We start from the raw sequence: 14,051 nt of genomic DNA, 5'->3' as shown, positions 1-14,051 counted from the left end.
AACGTGCCATTCTTTGGCTGTTTCCCCATATTTATTTCACATACTTCAAGTCTGTTGTTAAGAGCTGTCTAGGACTGCGCGATACATCAAAATCGAATTGCGATATGAGACTTTGCTAATCGTAAGTGGCTGCAATGTGGAGGCGATGTAAAAAAAATATGAAACGCTTCTGTTCAGGCCGCTTTGAGTGGCATTCTTGCAAACCAACTGATTGAGCGCATCTCCGTAATGCCCAATCAGCACTGCCCGAGCCAACTGCGTAAACGTTCGTCATTAAAAAATAATAAGGAGAGAGAGGGAGATTATGGCATCTGCAGAGTCAGATAGATCATTTTAGGCAAATAAATACTAAAGAAAATTCCAATTCAGCAGACTGCACACACAGGACGTTTCAACCTTGTGCGTCTCTGCCCTGGGTAGCGTGTCTCGCGGACGAGCCGTTTAAACTTGACACGCACACACAACCTGTTTCATACTCTGCCCCATCCAGTGTGTCTCCCAGATGAGCCATTTATATTTGACATGCGCAAACACAGCCTGTTTCATAATGCTCGTTTATAGAACGTGAGTCCGACTCCACACCTCAAGTCTCCACAGGTGCATCTGTATAATCTAAAATACAGTATAATGCGACAGATCAGAGAGTAGAAGAAAACCAGATATCAAGTGCTAACACTAACAGGAGGCAAACAAGATGTGTCACCGGTATGCTACTTAGTTTGTGACGCTGTCAGTGCCACAAGTCTTTCAAAATCCGGTGGGAAACACTGAATTCATGAGTGAATTACGTAATATTTTATTTGAGGGGAACCCTTCCATGTAGGTCTGCAAAACATTTCAGACAACTGCAGTTAAAATCAGTGAGAAGATAAAAGAAACAAGTGTATTTCACTCACCTTTAACAAACTCTTGTACACTGGGTTTCCCTGCAATGTCCTGACAAAATTGGAAACTGGAAATAGAAAACAAATCACATGTAAGCAGCTGACAAAAAAAAAAACAGTATTAACAAACACATGCGTCCCACTAATAATGATGCTAAATAAAGATCCTCTCTCTCTCTCTCTCTCTCATGTACACACTTGTGAGAGGTCTGCCTGTAAATCAGGCCACCATAGTGTATAACGTTTTTATTCAGCCGATTATCTCTTTATTACTGCATTACCTAACATGAACTAACAACGAGCAATGTCTTTTCAGTATGTATTACATAAATACACGATACAATCTATAACGTAACATACTATGTCCATTGTATGTGTGTGCATGGTGTGATTGACCTCCTGTTAACATGAATGTAACACATCCCACACTGACTGATATGAGTTACGCTAATGCTAATATAGCTAACTATTAGCTCAGTGACAACACACTCCTAAAAATCACTGTTTATTCACCCACAGACATATAAAGTCACATTGCACGCGTTATGCTGGTTATTTAGTTTATAGTATATCCAGGTTTAATCGTTATTTTAACGAACTTTCAGTAAATGAGTCTTTCACGCGCACTAGCTGTGAACATTTACAATGAGCAGAAATTCGTTTATTATTTCGTCTAAAACGCTTGATGATATCTCGCAAGAGCAATAAGTATCACTTTATGCTCAGCGCCTCTTTGCAACCGTGAACAAAACTCTTACTCACAACTCATTTTTGCCGGATTTTTCCCAGTTTTTGAGCCAGTCAGACGGGAAGATCAGCGCCGCCATCTTCCTCCGCACACATTCACGCACTCACGCGCGCGCGCCCACCGGATGTTAAACCAGAGAGATGGAAAGACGACAAACTGCGCTTTTCTACTTTTGATAACCGTATTCGTTTAAAAGAAAGCCGCTTAATTAGCATTTTGATGGAAAAATACGGCCTTTTTATGAGGGTTACCTCTTGTTAATTTTGTAATAACATTAACTTTCCTTTTTTCAATCACAGTAAATTCACTGCTCTCTTTGAATTTCGATAAGTGACAGGTTGTGTCATTACCGAATTGATGCATTATTATTTTACTTGTTTATTCTTTTTTATTTATTTTATTTACATACTTTAAGCAGGGCTGTATGTTAACCTATTGCCCATTGCACCACAGAGGTTTTAAGTTTTGGAGCACAAGCCAAAACGTTGTAGCACGAGAATAAAAAAGTAGGGTTCATCACATTGATAGGCAGGTAAATAAAGGAAATTAATCTTACATACAGGTGGATAAATTAGGCCATATCATTTTTAGTTTTTTCCTTATGTTTTGCTATACAATTGAAAATACATTTGTTCATATTAATTGTAGTATGCTATAGTAATTATAATATAATAATTATTTAAGTAATTATTACATTTACATTTAGTATTTTTTAAGTGAAAATTAAAGTGTACTATAGTGTTTATTACAGTTTATAATTTTACTACAAGTGAATTATGTTTTTCATCTGGTTCAAATTTGTTGGACTTTTATTTTGGCGGGTTGTCGCGAAAGCTCTTCAGTGTGTTTGAGGCAGCTTCACTCAATCATTCGGTGAGTTCAGAACGCTAACGGGATATATCGCCCTCCCATGGGCTCTTCGAGAAGGGCCACAACTTAAAACATCGCTCCAAATAAAGAGAACATTTCGTGGTTTTTATTGCTCCATTTTCTAATTTTCTAATTTGGAACGGATGCATTAAGAGATACTACTGCGTTTCCCTCCAGAGTTATTATTAAGAGCTTTACTCTTCAAAAGGATTAGGGCATGATCACACCTGACTGGAACGCAGGGAGTGAAATGTTCGTAAAATAAACTCTTCAATTCTGTGGATGAAGTTCATTGGTGTCCTCGTATAGTGAGATATAGAAAAATCCAGGAGTGTCACGCTTGTAACATGTTTAAGTGTGCACGTCATTCACTCATAGACACACAGAACAGAGGACATATTTAAACAGTAGAATTCTGCTTTCGTGATTCCTTCCATGATTTCCCACATCGCACAGATCATGAGCTCTAGATAAATGGAATAAATGCAGCAAGGAGAACGAGTTTTAATAGCAAAACCTAAACATAAATTAAAATATATAGTGGTGCTCGATTAGTTTACCTCACACACGAAAAGCACAAGGGGGCATTTCACACAAACAAACGGCTCTGTCTAATGCTCGATCGAATCCTTGTGATGCGTGCTACACCATTTAATTTATTCTTGGCACCGAGCAATTTTCTTCGCAGGAGTAAGCTGCAATTTGTTAGAAATTCCAAAAGCTTAATTAAATTTTCATACAATACAAAACGTTTTGAAATATAAACTAATTATTTCCCCGTTGCTCTGTCTTTCTAATTTAATTTTCTTTATTAGACTTTTACCCCCAAAAGCTTTGATGTAATATAGTCTGAATAGCTATACTGTATATAGAATTGGACAATCACCTTTATGTTACGTTTCTTTTGTTAAATGTTATTATTACCCATTTTGAACTAAACGTTAAGACCTTGTTAATCGACGTCACGCCGTGTTGAATGTTGCGCCATCTTGGGAGGACGGCAGCTAGTGCATTCAATGCAGAGTTTTGTTTTTCTTGTTTGATTAGGAAATATAACTATGTGAGGCCATGTCAAAACAACGTCAAAACAATGCTAGCACTTGAGTATTATCCTCCCAAGATGGCGGTGTTCGGTCGAAGAGTAAAAAATAAAAGTCAAGGTCTGCTTTATTGTCAATTCTGCCACATGTACGGTACAAACGTATAGAGGAATAATAAAAGAGTTACTCTCAGAACCATGGTGCATACAAATAACACCACACAGAATATATATATATATATATTAATACAAATAAATACAGATTATGATATATTTATGACTCAGCTTGATTCTGATTGGCCAGTCTTTTAAAAAAACAACCCCTCAAAACAAATAACATCCTGTAACCCGGATGCTGCAAATAATTTCAAAGGGGCAGTTTTATATTACACAAAATTAATTATAAATATGTCTTTTAATAACATATATGATATTATATTTACAAGTGACGTTTGAATGCCGTTGCTTACTTTAAAACTGAAACTAAACAGCTTTTCCTCACTGAAGGTCTGCATTCTGTAAAAATCAGGCTAATCAAATATTTCAGATTCACATTTCATGTCCAGTTTTCTTCTCATGTGGCAAGTAGCCGCGCAATAAGCGGGATAACGTACAAGCAGCCGACTGTTATTTTGAAATAAGCCCCTTCAGTGTGATTCAAGACCCTCCGCTTCATGTCCTGATCACACTGTCAGGGATTATTTCTGCCATAACAACCGGCTGCCTGAACATTATCATGTAAAAAACAACTATTACGAGCAGGGATATATAAAAATAGAAAAAGAAGATAGGTAATGGTAGATAGAGTGCAAACCAGTGAAATATACAACAGTGCAGTGTAGATATTTACATTAAGCATTTAGCAGATGCATTTTTCCAAAGCGATTTACAGATGAGGGAAACAATGGAAGCAATTTGAACAACATAAGGACAACAAGAAGTGCGATAAGGGGCACCACAAGACGTTGTTTGTTTGCAGAGCGTAGGGATCTGGCGGGTACATAAGTCTGCATGAGTGAGTGAAGATAAGGGGGTGCAGAACCAGTGGTGGTCTTGTAGGCCAGGAGCAGAGTCTTAAATCTGATGCGAGTGACTATAGGTAGCTTAATAAAGAGAGCAGTGACGTGTGCTCTCTTCGGTTCATTGAAGATCACTCTTGCCGCTGCATTCTGGATCATCTGTAGAGGTTTGCTTGTGAAAGCTGGAAGTCCACCCAGTAGCGCATTGCAGTAGTCCAGTCTAGACAGGACCAGAGCCTGGACTAGGACTTTCGTAGCATGCTCGGATAGGAAAGATCTAAAGTTCCTAATATTGTAGAGGATGAATCTACAAGACCGGGTGATGCTGGCAACATGATCTGTGAAGTTAAGCTGATCATCAATCACCATTCCCAGGTTTCTGGTCGTTCTGGAAGATGTGATGGTTGATGAGCCCAGTTGAATGGAGAAGTTGTGATGAGTCTTTGTGTCGGCCGGGATTACAAGCAGTTTGTTTTTGCAAGGTTGAGCTGCAGTTGAAGATCCTTCATCCAGAGCAAAATGTCACTCAGGCATTGTGAAATGTGTGCAGAAACAGTCGGATCGTCAGGCTGAAATGACAGGTGGAGTTGTGTATCATCGGCGTAGCAGTGATAGGAGAAGCCATGTTTCTGAATGACAGAGCCAAGGAATGTCATGTATACGGAAAAAGCAACGGCCCAAGCACTTAGCCCTGAGGCACCCCTGCGTCGAGATGTTGGGACTAATAGACCTCACCTCTCCTGGATACTCTAAATGACCTACCCGAGAGGTAAGACCTGAACCAGTTTAGCACCAGTCCAGAGACCCATAGCTTTGAGGGTTGACAGGAGGATGTGATGGTTAATGATGTCAAAGGTGGCAGATAGATCCAGTAGAATAAGTACAGATGATATATATTTACACTGTAATTTTTACAGTGCATTGTCCTACCCGTGAGTCAAGTTTAAATGGCTGGCACAGGCTGTATGATGATGATTTTCCTACCGCAGGGCCAAACCACATCAACAAAATAACCCAGAAGCATAACTTGACAATGCAAAATACTTTGTCAGATAGTCCTACTATCTTAAAATTAACACATAAAATAAAGATTACAAGATACCAGCATAAAAGAAACATGTAGAATTAATTTACAGAGCAATGCCGTATAAAATTGTACTACCAGTATTAAATACATTTGAAGAATGATTTAACAGCAAAAAAATCTGTTGTTTAAATCAGATTCCCCTAGCAGTATAAAACAGGTAGTTAAAACAGAAAAAAATATCGTAACATTGATGTGCGCATGCCTGGTAGGATGCAACACGCAACGTTGGGCGTGACGTCAGCTTCATATTCTCTATTGTGTATGCTATAACGCCCAATTAACCTTGTTTACTACAAGAGTGGTTCTAATCTGCAATACATTCATTTAGTTTGTAAGTAATAAATACATATTGCACAAATCGTCTTGGAACTTTGTTATAAAATGCGCCGGTTTAGAACGAATGGCTTGTATTTTGGAAAAATCGAATAAACAGTCTTTTATTTTGAATAAATAAAAGTCTTCCGCATCGCTGCGCTCCACCAATAGGAAGCGGACAGGAGTTCACGCAGGACTGTCTTGGCCGCACTGGCAGCTTCACAAATGTTTTCTAAACTTTTATTAGTTGTTTTCTTCGCTGTTGTTTTGCAAAATACGCCATCAAATGGGCAGAAAAAGAAGGAGGTCAGTGTGTTTTCATTTAGAAGTGAATTCATTCAAGTGTCTTGTACGCTGAGCTCGTCGGTTATTCAAATGACCTGACGACTGATTTTTAGTTTTAACATTTCGACGACATTTTAATATTCACAGTTATGAAATCACTGAGGCCATCATCTGTAAATCATCCGACATTAATGACTGACCTCAGATCTGTTTAGTGCATATGTTGCGCTTTGACCCGGTATGCAAACTAAGCTTGACTTCCTGTTTGACAGCAGGAGCTCATCAACTCACCCGACTGCTAAATTATTCAATTTGTTATTACTAAAAAAAATGTTTTTGGTTTGTGTATAGCGACTAATGTCTATCAGAATGGCTTTTGATAAAGGGTGTTGTTAGTGGATAAAGATCTGGACTGGCAACTATAAATGTTATAGGTTCAAACCTCACATGGTTTTCACCATTACGTCAAGAAATGAAACGAGCGGTAACTTGAATGAATGTATAGTTAAAATAAGCTTGCACAACATATTTGTAGTGTAATAAAGCTGTCACTCCTCCTGTGAAGTATTGAGTATGAGAAGGATTCTCACTGATACACTCAGACTGTACTAGATGAAGTCTAACTGAAGTGCACTTGTTTCAGTCTCTGCTGTCAGAGAAGGTCACTCAGATGATGGAGTGGACCAGTAAGCGTGCAGTCATCAGACTGAATGGAGAGAAGTTCAGGAGGTTAATCAGAGCTCCTCCACGAAACTACTCTGTGATCATCATGTTCACGGCCCTGCAGCCGCAGAGACAGTGTGCAGTCTGTCGGTAAGCATTCATTTCACATAACCTTCACATTGGGCCTCATTCACCAAACACAAGCAGAACGATTTTTTGTGTAAAGTCTTTTTGACATACGTTTTCAGATTCATGAAAATCTTTGTATTTTCAAAATGTTAGTTGGTAGGAAAGAAAGTCAAACTGATGACACTGTATTGTGATGCATCTATATATCATAATGATATTTCACCAGTTCTTTTGCTCGTCTATTATCAGTTTTTACTCTGACTGAAACACAGAGCTCGTCAATCTCCTATTTCACACAGACATCCAATCACAGTGGAGAAGAGGAAAGACAAACGGAAGTTACCATCCCTATGCCCTACTCCCTTTGAAGGGATGAGCCCTTGAAGTGAACTCTTTGAAGGGTGTAGGGCATTACTGTCTCTCGTGCAGCGAATGACTGGCCAAATGTTAGCTTGACAATGCCGCACGTGCACTCTTAATCCAGCTCTCGTTTGTTGAAAATGAACAACATTTTTATTACTTCTTGTTAAATATTGTTTAATTATGTCTTATTCACTTTGTTCTTTCACTCCACTTGGTATTAATAAAGGTAATAACGATAAAGGAAACCTATAAACAAGTAGCTATTTCAAACATATTAAACATACTTAAACATACATAAACAAACAAATTACAACTATGTTAGATAATATCTATATAATTAGATAACCAATACAAACTAAATGATTGTACTTGCATTTGTAGGTAACTTCAAAATCCCGCATCATATTTGCTTCAAAATGCATTCCGAAGAACTCGTAATCCAAGATCACATGATCACAAACAGAACTCGCTTCCTTGAAGTGATCATGGCATGTGCCCTTCACTAATGGACGTCTGAAAGGTCCCTTCATGAAGGAAAACAGGTGTTCACTTTAGTTTGGAACGCCCCTACAAATGGTTTCCCCTTCGCAAAGGGTCTTTCATTTGCACATAAATGCAGTTTGAAAAATGCCCAAAAGCTGTAATGTCAATCTGTGACAGTATGTACTGAATGTGAATACGTATCTACCTATCAGCAGTTAAAACAGTACCTTCTATATAGTGTGAGTGGGAGTAGTATGAATACATGTTTGGCATACTGCGTCCGCCATGTTTTATGGTCATGTGACCTGTGTACCCTTTGACTTCTGACGTATTAACAACAACCTACACCTGAGCGTTGATAAAAACATAATCTTGTCCCGAGTAATTCGTAATTGGCACTTACATTAGAAACAGACGTCCTCCTAAAAGGTTTAGGCTATATTTATTTGATTGACTTTTGAGTCCAGAGGATTATACCTCATGTGTGTAGCTGTAACATCACAGACGGGTTTATGCTACTTGTGAGTGAGTGTGCATGTGCGCCCCGTTTACCAGTGATTGGAATTCATTAACACACACACATTTTATTATCAAATCCCACATTAACAAAGTATTTGTGAATCCGGAGGAACGTTTTGGGGAAGGTCTGTTTTATGCACAATTTACTCTGAATTTACACATATATTTACTAATGTTTCATGAATGAGGCCCATTGTGTGTAAAATGTCAATAAATGCAATGAATTTAAACACAGTGTAGGGCTGTGCAATTAATCATAATCGTCAATTTTGGCCTTCGACTATTACAAAACTTATATTATTATATTATACTGATATTTCTTTACATTTATTTTACAGTTGAATTCACAGTTTAAAACAGAAAATAAATCACTTTATGTTGTTTTAAAAGTTAATGAGTAATCATGTTGCGTAATCTCAATATTGGCCAAAATAACGGTGATGATGATTTGTGTAATAATGGAGCACTCCTTACACAGTGTTGACGGACAGTCGTGGCCGCTGGATTGCTTTATTATCTCCAGACAGTGTTTTTTACAGTCGTTTCTGAAACTTGCACTTCTGACAGTTTTTATTTTAACAGTTGGAGTCGATGGGACTGTAAACAAAGAGAGCAAAGTCCATCTAAAAAATTAAATTGCATTATTAAAACTAGCTCAATGTTTTTGCTTTGATTTTCAGACAGGCAGATGAAGAGTACCAGATCCTTGCCAACTCTTGGCGATATTCAAGTGCGTTTACTAACAAGATTTTCTTTGCCACAGTGGATTTCGATGAAGGCTCAGATGTTTTTCAGATGGTAAATATTCCAATGTTTTTTATTTCTTATTACACAGTAGATTATTCTCTTAGAGAAATCACAGATTAAATGTCACACCTGAGGGAGAACACAAGGAGCTTTATGGGAGCGTGGGCTCAGTCAGTTCTCTCCGGATTTTCTCCATTTAGGAAACGGTTGAATATTGAGGTGTAAATGCAAGTTTGTTACAACAAAACCTACATTAATATTCTTTGTGTCATCCAAAGCTCAACATGAACTCGGCTCCAACATTCATCAACTTCCCAGCCAAAGGTAAACCCAAGCGAGCGGACACGTACGAGCTGCAGGTTCGGGGTTTTGCGGCGGAGCAGCTGGCTCGATGGGTGGCGGACAGAACAGATGTTCAAGTGAGAACGCATTTGGCCTTTCTGTTCAACACACTGTGTGTTCAAGTGAGCCGTCTTTGTCTTTATTTCATGTGTGTTGGCTTCAGATCCGGGTGATCAGACCTCCTAACTATGCCGGGCCGCTGATGCTGGGATTGCTCCTGGCTGTCATCGGCAGTCTGGCTTATCTGCGGCGGAATAACCTGGAGTTTCTGTTTAACAAGAACGTCTGGGCTTTCTCTGCTCTGGTGGGTTCTTCCTTCTCTTGAGAACTTTCACTTGACTTGATGCTGATTCATAAAGTGGTGTTATTTACATCTTACCGTTGAAAGAGAAGTCATCTTTCACACAGTAGAGCTGCATCATTGTTCTAATTTGGTCTTTCTGTCTCTAGTGTTTTGTTTTGATCATGACATCTGGCCAAATGTGGAACCACATTCGCGGGCCGCCGTACGCTCACAAGAACCCAAACACCGGTCAAGTGGTGAGTCCATAACCCACACATGAGCTCTGTGTCAGCTTATCAAACGCTTCATGTAGTCTGTCTGTAGACAGAGAGGACAGCTCACCAAGTTTTGGACTTGTGGCTTTGTTTGTTTGGCTTTTCTTAACTACATGTGTCTGTCACTTTCAGAGTTACATTCACGGCAGCAGTCAGGCTCAGTTTGTGGCAGAAACACACATCGTTCTTCTCTTCAGTATCCTTTACGCTCGCTGCAGTCAGATCAGTTAATTACATCATGTGAATCTGTCCCCTGTGTGTTCCTCAACTGTGTGCTTCAGACGGGGCCGTGACTTTAGGGATGGTGCTGCTTCACGAGGCCGCCACCACTGACCTGGACGTCGGCAAGAGGAAAAGTATGCTGTCAAAGCAGTGATTTGATGTTTCTGTATGAATTCCGTATGGATTTCTGTATTTTCAGGCATCATGGGACGACCGGTCTAAATTACCCAATCACAGTGGGGTGGGGGGTCTTGCATTGTGCGCGGATTCATCATTCAACCGCTAAACTGGTCCTTGATGGCTGGAACATTGTGCACATTTATTGAGACGTGCACAATGATCTGTTGTGTTGGATTTGATGTGGTGCTGCACAGACGGGTCGGTTTGTGACATCATCAAACTACTGTAAGAACAGCATGTTCGATCTTACATTAGTTTTATGTTATACTAGTTGTCTGGCGCAGCCCCACAAGTCCAACACACTAACTCACCCAGAGAGTCTGTGGAAAATATACCAAATATACTGTAGATGGATTATTACACCTAGCATTATTTTTACTAACATTAAATTTCATTTCAGCGGCGAACTGAACAGTGTTTGACTGTAAATTTCTGTCGAATTTTAAGTCGATTGATATTCATTACAGCAACATTTTAACTATTTTGACTGAAATGGCAAAATGGCCATAAAAACTTTGCTTGAAATTATAATAATGGTTAAATTACTTCTTGTTTATAAGTCATGTTGCAATGAAGGGTCAAATAAATGTAAATGTACAAAAACTGCTCAATTTTGCATCTTGCAAACACTGATATTCATGCTGATGACACCAAGGGAAGAGTTAGCGACACCATCTAGTGGTTGTTAGTGGAACTCTCATGCAAATATCATCCTATTTGTTTAAACATTATTTATTGGACTATTAAACATTTAACTAATATTGATAATCAGTATCAGGTTATTATAATGGTTTGTATATTGTGTGGCACAGTAGGAAATGTATGTTTCAGGACAACAGGATTCAAGTATTTAGCCTCCCAGCCCGTACTAAAGTTCTCTTTTATAAGGAACATTAGTTACTTTTTAATCATGTTTTATTTTCATTTTACAATATGTTTGTAAGACAAACGAGTGAAAAATATGTATCGTTGTCTGGAGGGTGGGGTCAATATGTGTGTTGGGCTGTGGTGAGGGCCTATGTTCTTTTTTGTTCTTGGCCAATCACATGCCTGCAAAGGATGAGTACTGGATGGTTTGCTTGAGACCGTTTTTAATATTCTCCTGTTTTCTCTTCAGTTATGTGTGTGGCAGGAATTGGTCTAGTGGTGCTGTTTTTCAGCTGGCTGCTGTCCGTCTTTAAGGCCAAATATCACGGATATCCGTACAGGTGAGGCCATCCACACCAACAACAACACACTGCTTCACACTCGTATCTGAAGTGTTCTTTATGCACGATAACCAGCGACAAAACATTTTGTAGCTCATATGACTACTGTGTAATATTACAGGTAGCAATACTTTGTGTGTCAATACCATATCCAAGTTAAACAAATCTAGATTTTATCGACCACATGTGTCTGTGATCCAATGGGATTTAATGTTGAGATTCCGTCACTATTTCTGAGTGTGTAGTGCTTATAAAACATTTTCTTTAATAAAACATTTTCAATATGAACTTTAAAGAGTACATAACTTGGGATTTATAAGGTCCTACTTTGGTTTGTGGAGTGTTGAAAAACAAGTTTATGTACATAAACACTATTATTTTTATAAAATAGTAAATTCTTACCTTACTTTTTGAGTGACTGTCAAATAATTCATTCCGTGATTCATCGGTCTAATTCCCTCCTATCAGATAGCCTAGTCTGATCTGATTGGTCAGTTCAGTTCGAGCTTTATTGTCATTCTGCTGAATGTGGGGACACACAGTGGAATGAAATGTCGTGCCTCACATGACCATGGTGCTACATATATACAGGCATACAGAACTATCCTACTGATTGTTTGACAATAAATATACTATTTGTAAAAAAGTGTTTACCTATAAATAAACAAAAAATACAAACTATACTATATTAAAATGCTCTTCTATACATAATTTAAAAAAGAATACAGACTATACAAATGGTTCACATGAATACTGTACACGTGCAAGAGAACATTGTGGGTCAAGCAGCTTGGCTGGGGAACAGTGCAGGAGGATTTGTAATGCATGAGTATTTAAACATGCAAATATTTCTGCGTCTTTTGTGAGATTGTGTTCACACAGCAGTGTGTGAAAAGTGTCTAGTGCGCATAGAGAGGAGGGGGGTGTGATGGTCCATCTTACGGGAGGTAGGTTATGGGGGGGATCAGAGAGTCAGATGGTGTAGTCTGCTGTGATTGGTCACAAGGCATGAAATGTCATTTACATGATGTGATGTTCTGTACTCTTTAAGTGTTCTCGTGTTTTTCTCTGCAGCTTCTTGTTCAGCTGAAGACTTCTGGGACCCGTGGCAGATGTTGATGTTTCAAGTGCCTTCATGTTTAATATTGAGTGATTGATTTGGTAAACGTCTGCTTCACCCTCTCTACAGGACTTTCTTCTTTTCTTGTGTGTGTGTGTGTGTGTTTTAAAGGCGGGATGTCTGATTTCTCATAGCCGTTGTTAGTGTTCAAATCACCGGAACAGACACACCCCATCTTTCACTTTCATTAGCACTGGGCTCGATTAATGTCCGTCCTGTGCGCGGTGTACCTCACTGCTGATTGGCTACAAGTTTGTTTTGGTACTCGGCCTGACTTTGTCTAAACAAGCATAATTCCGAAATTGGACACCCCGCCTTTAACTGCAAACAGAAGCATTGATGACATTTTTCAGTTTGAGTTGAGAGCTGATGATCTGGGTTACGTTCATTTGAAGCAGATAGACTGTATTTCATTGCTTCAAGAGAGGTGATCAGATGTACACTTCGCTAGTGAATTTGGTTTAAATACTTTGACGTGGGACGTACACCGAGACGAGGATGGTATTTCAGATTCTACCTCATCAATGTGCATATAAAGTGTCCGAAGTGAGTTGAGAGATGGAATGAAGCTCAGTGTGATTGAATGTGTCTTAGGTGAGGAGAGCAGTTGAATGTTTGCTCTTGTTATGCCTCAGGTGATGCCATGTCTGCCATTAAAAGTGCCTTGACTGCCTGTACACAACAACTGCTTCTTTAAATAATGTGTCGTTGCATCCGAACCGTTACAAACGTATGACAAACATCTGCAGATGTAACGCATGTCAACAACCTTGTGTTTAAAAGCATCAAAATCAGCCCGTTATACTAACATCATGTGGTTCTACAGACATCTGGGATGCGAAAAGAAAGACACGCACTCGAGTGAGCTTCAATGCTGATCTCAACTATCATGTGTATATATATGATCATAATCACTCACGTTTATTCCATATAATGTGGTTGATTAGCCAAGTAGACTCATAGGTGCATTAGTAAGGAGGACAAGAAGTAAACGTTATTTCTTAGAAGTGGACATTAGTCATTTGGACAAGATTCTACAAACATGCTTGTGTGATGGACGAAGTGATCATTCATGACAACTAGATCTATTGCTCAGATATATGCGTAAAGGTGCGAGAGCCCAAATATATTTTACACACACACACACTTCTCTGCTCTTATTGAGCACAATTCTTTGTTTACAGCTCCTTTCAAAACTATTTATTTCTTGAGTATACGTCAAACGCTTTTAAACACAAAGAACTATTATAGTTGTCCTCATTCGCTTTTC

General features: G+C 38.9%; 2 protein-coding genes across 3 annotated transcripts in view; one reads left to right on the top strand and one right to left on the bottom strand.

Moving 5' to 3' along the window:
* thoc2 (THO complex 2) overlaps positions 1 to 1,765 on the bottom strand; it is a 73,672-nt gene extending 71,907 nt beyond the window's left edge. For both annotated transcript variants that reach the window (XM_056769068.1, XM_056769069.1), the window contains exons 1-2: positions 1,647 to 1,765; positions 897 to 952 (exon numbers count right to left, since the gene is read on the bottom strand). In XM_056769068.1, coding sequence (XP_056625046.1) covers positions 897 to 952; positions 1,647 to 1,711 — 121 coding nt within the window. In that variant the 5' untranslated portion in view covers positions 1,712 to 1,765. The remainder of the gene's footprint in view (positions 1 to 896; positions 953 to 1,646) is intronic.
* A 4,352-nt stretch (positions 1,766 to 6,117) lies between these two features.
* On the top strand, positions 6,118 to 12,847 carry magt1 (magnesium transporter 1). Its single transcript, XM_056770266.1, has 10 exons — positions 6,118 to 6,268; positions 6,891 to 7,060; positions 9,085 to 9,202; positions 9,430 to 9,570; positions 9,657 to 9,797; positions 9,944 to 10,033; positions 10,184 to 10,247; positions 10,333 to 10,407; positions 11,571 to 11,661; positions 12,736 to 12,847. Exons 1-10 carry the CDS (start codon positions 6,188 to 6,190, stop codon positions 12,749 to 12,751), a joined length of 987 nt encoding a protein of 328 aa, XP_056626244.1. The 5' UTR covers positions 6,118 to 6,187; the 3' UTR covers positions 12,752 to 12,847.
* Positions 12,848 to 14,051: the final 1,204 nt, after the last annotated feature.

The sequence above is a fragment of the Triplophysa dalaica genome, chromosome 16 (genome assembly GCF_015846415.1).
Source record: "Triplophysa dalaica isolate WHDGS20190420 chromosome 16, ASM1584641v1, whole genome shotgun sequence".
Classification (NCBI taxonomy): Eukaryota; Metazoa; Chordata; class Actinopteri; order Cypriniformes; family Nemacheilidae; genus Triplophysa; species Triplophysa dalaica.
Note: the sequence above shows the minus strand (reverse complement) of the source record. Positions and strands in the feature narration are given on the sequence as shown.

Bases quoted from the DNA above. Each gene is read 5' to 3' on its own strand.
- magt1 (XM_056770266.1), top strand. From the start codon at position 6,188: ATGTTTTCTAAACTTTTATTAGTTGTTTTCTTCGCTGTTGTTTTGCAA. The intron at 9,571-9,656 runs GTGAGAACGCAT...TGTTGGCTTCAG, and splicing joins CGGACAGAACAGATGTTCAA to ATCCGGGTGATCAGACCTCC. The intron at 10,248-10,332 runs GTATCCTTTACG...TGTGTGCTTCAG, and splicing joins ACACATCGTTCTTCTCTTCA to ACGGGGCCGTGACTTTAGGG.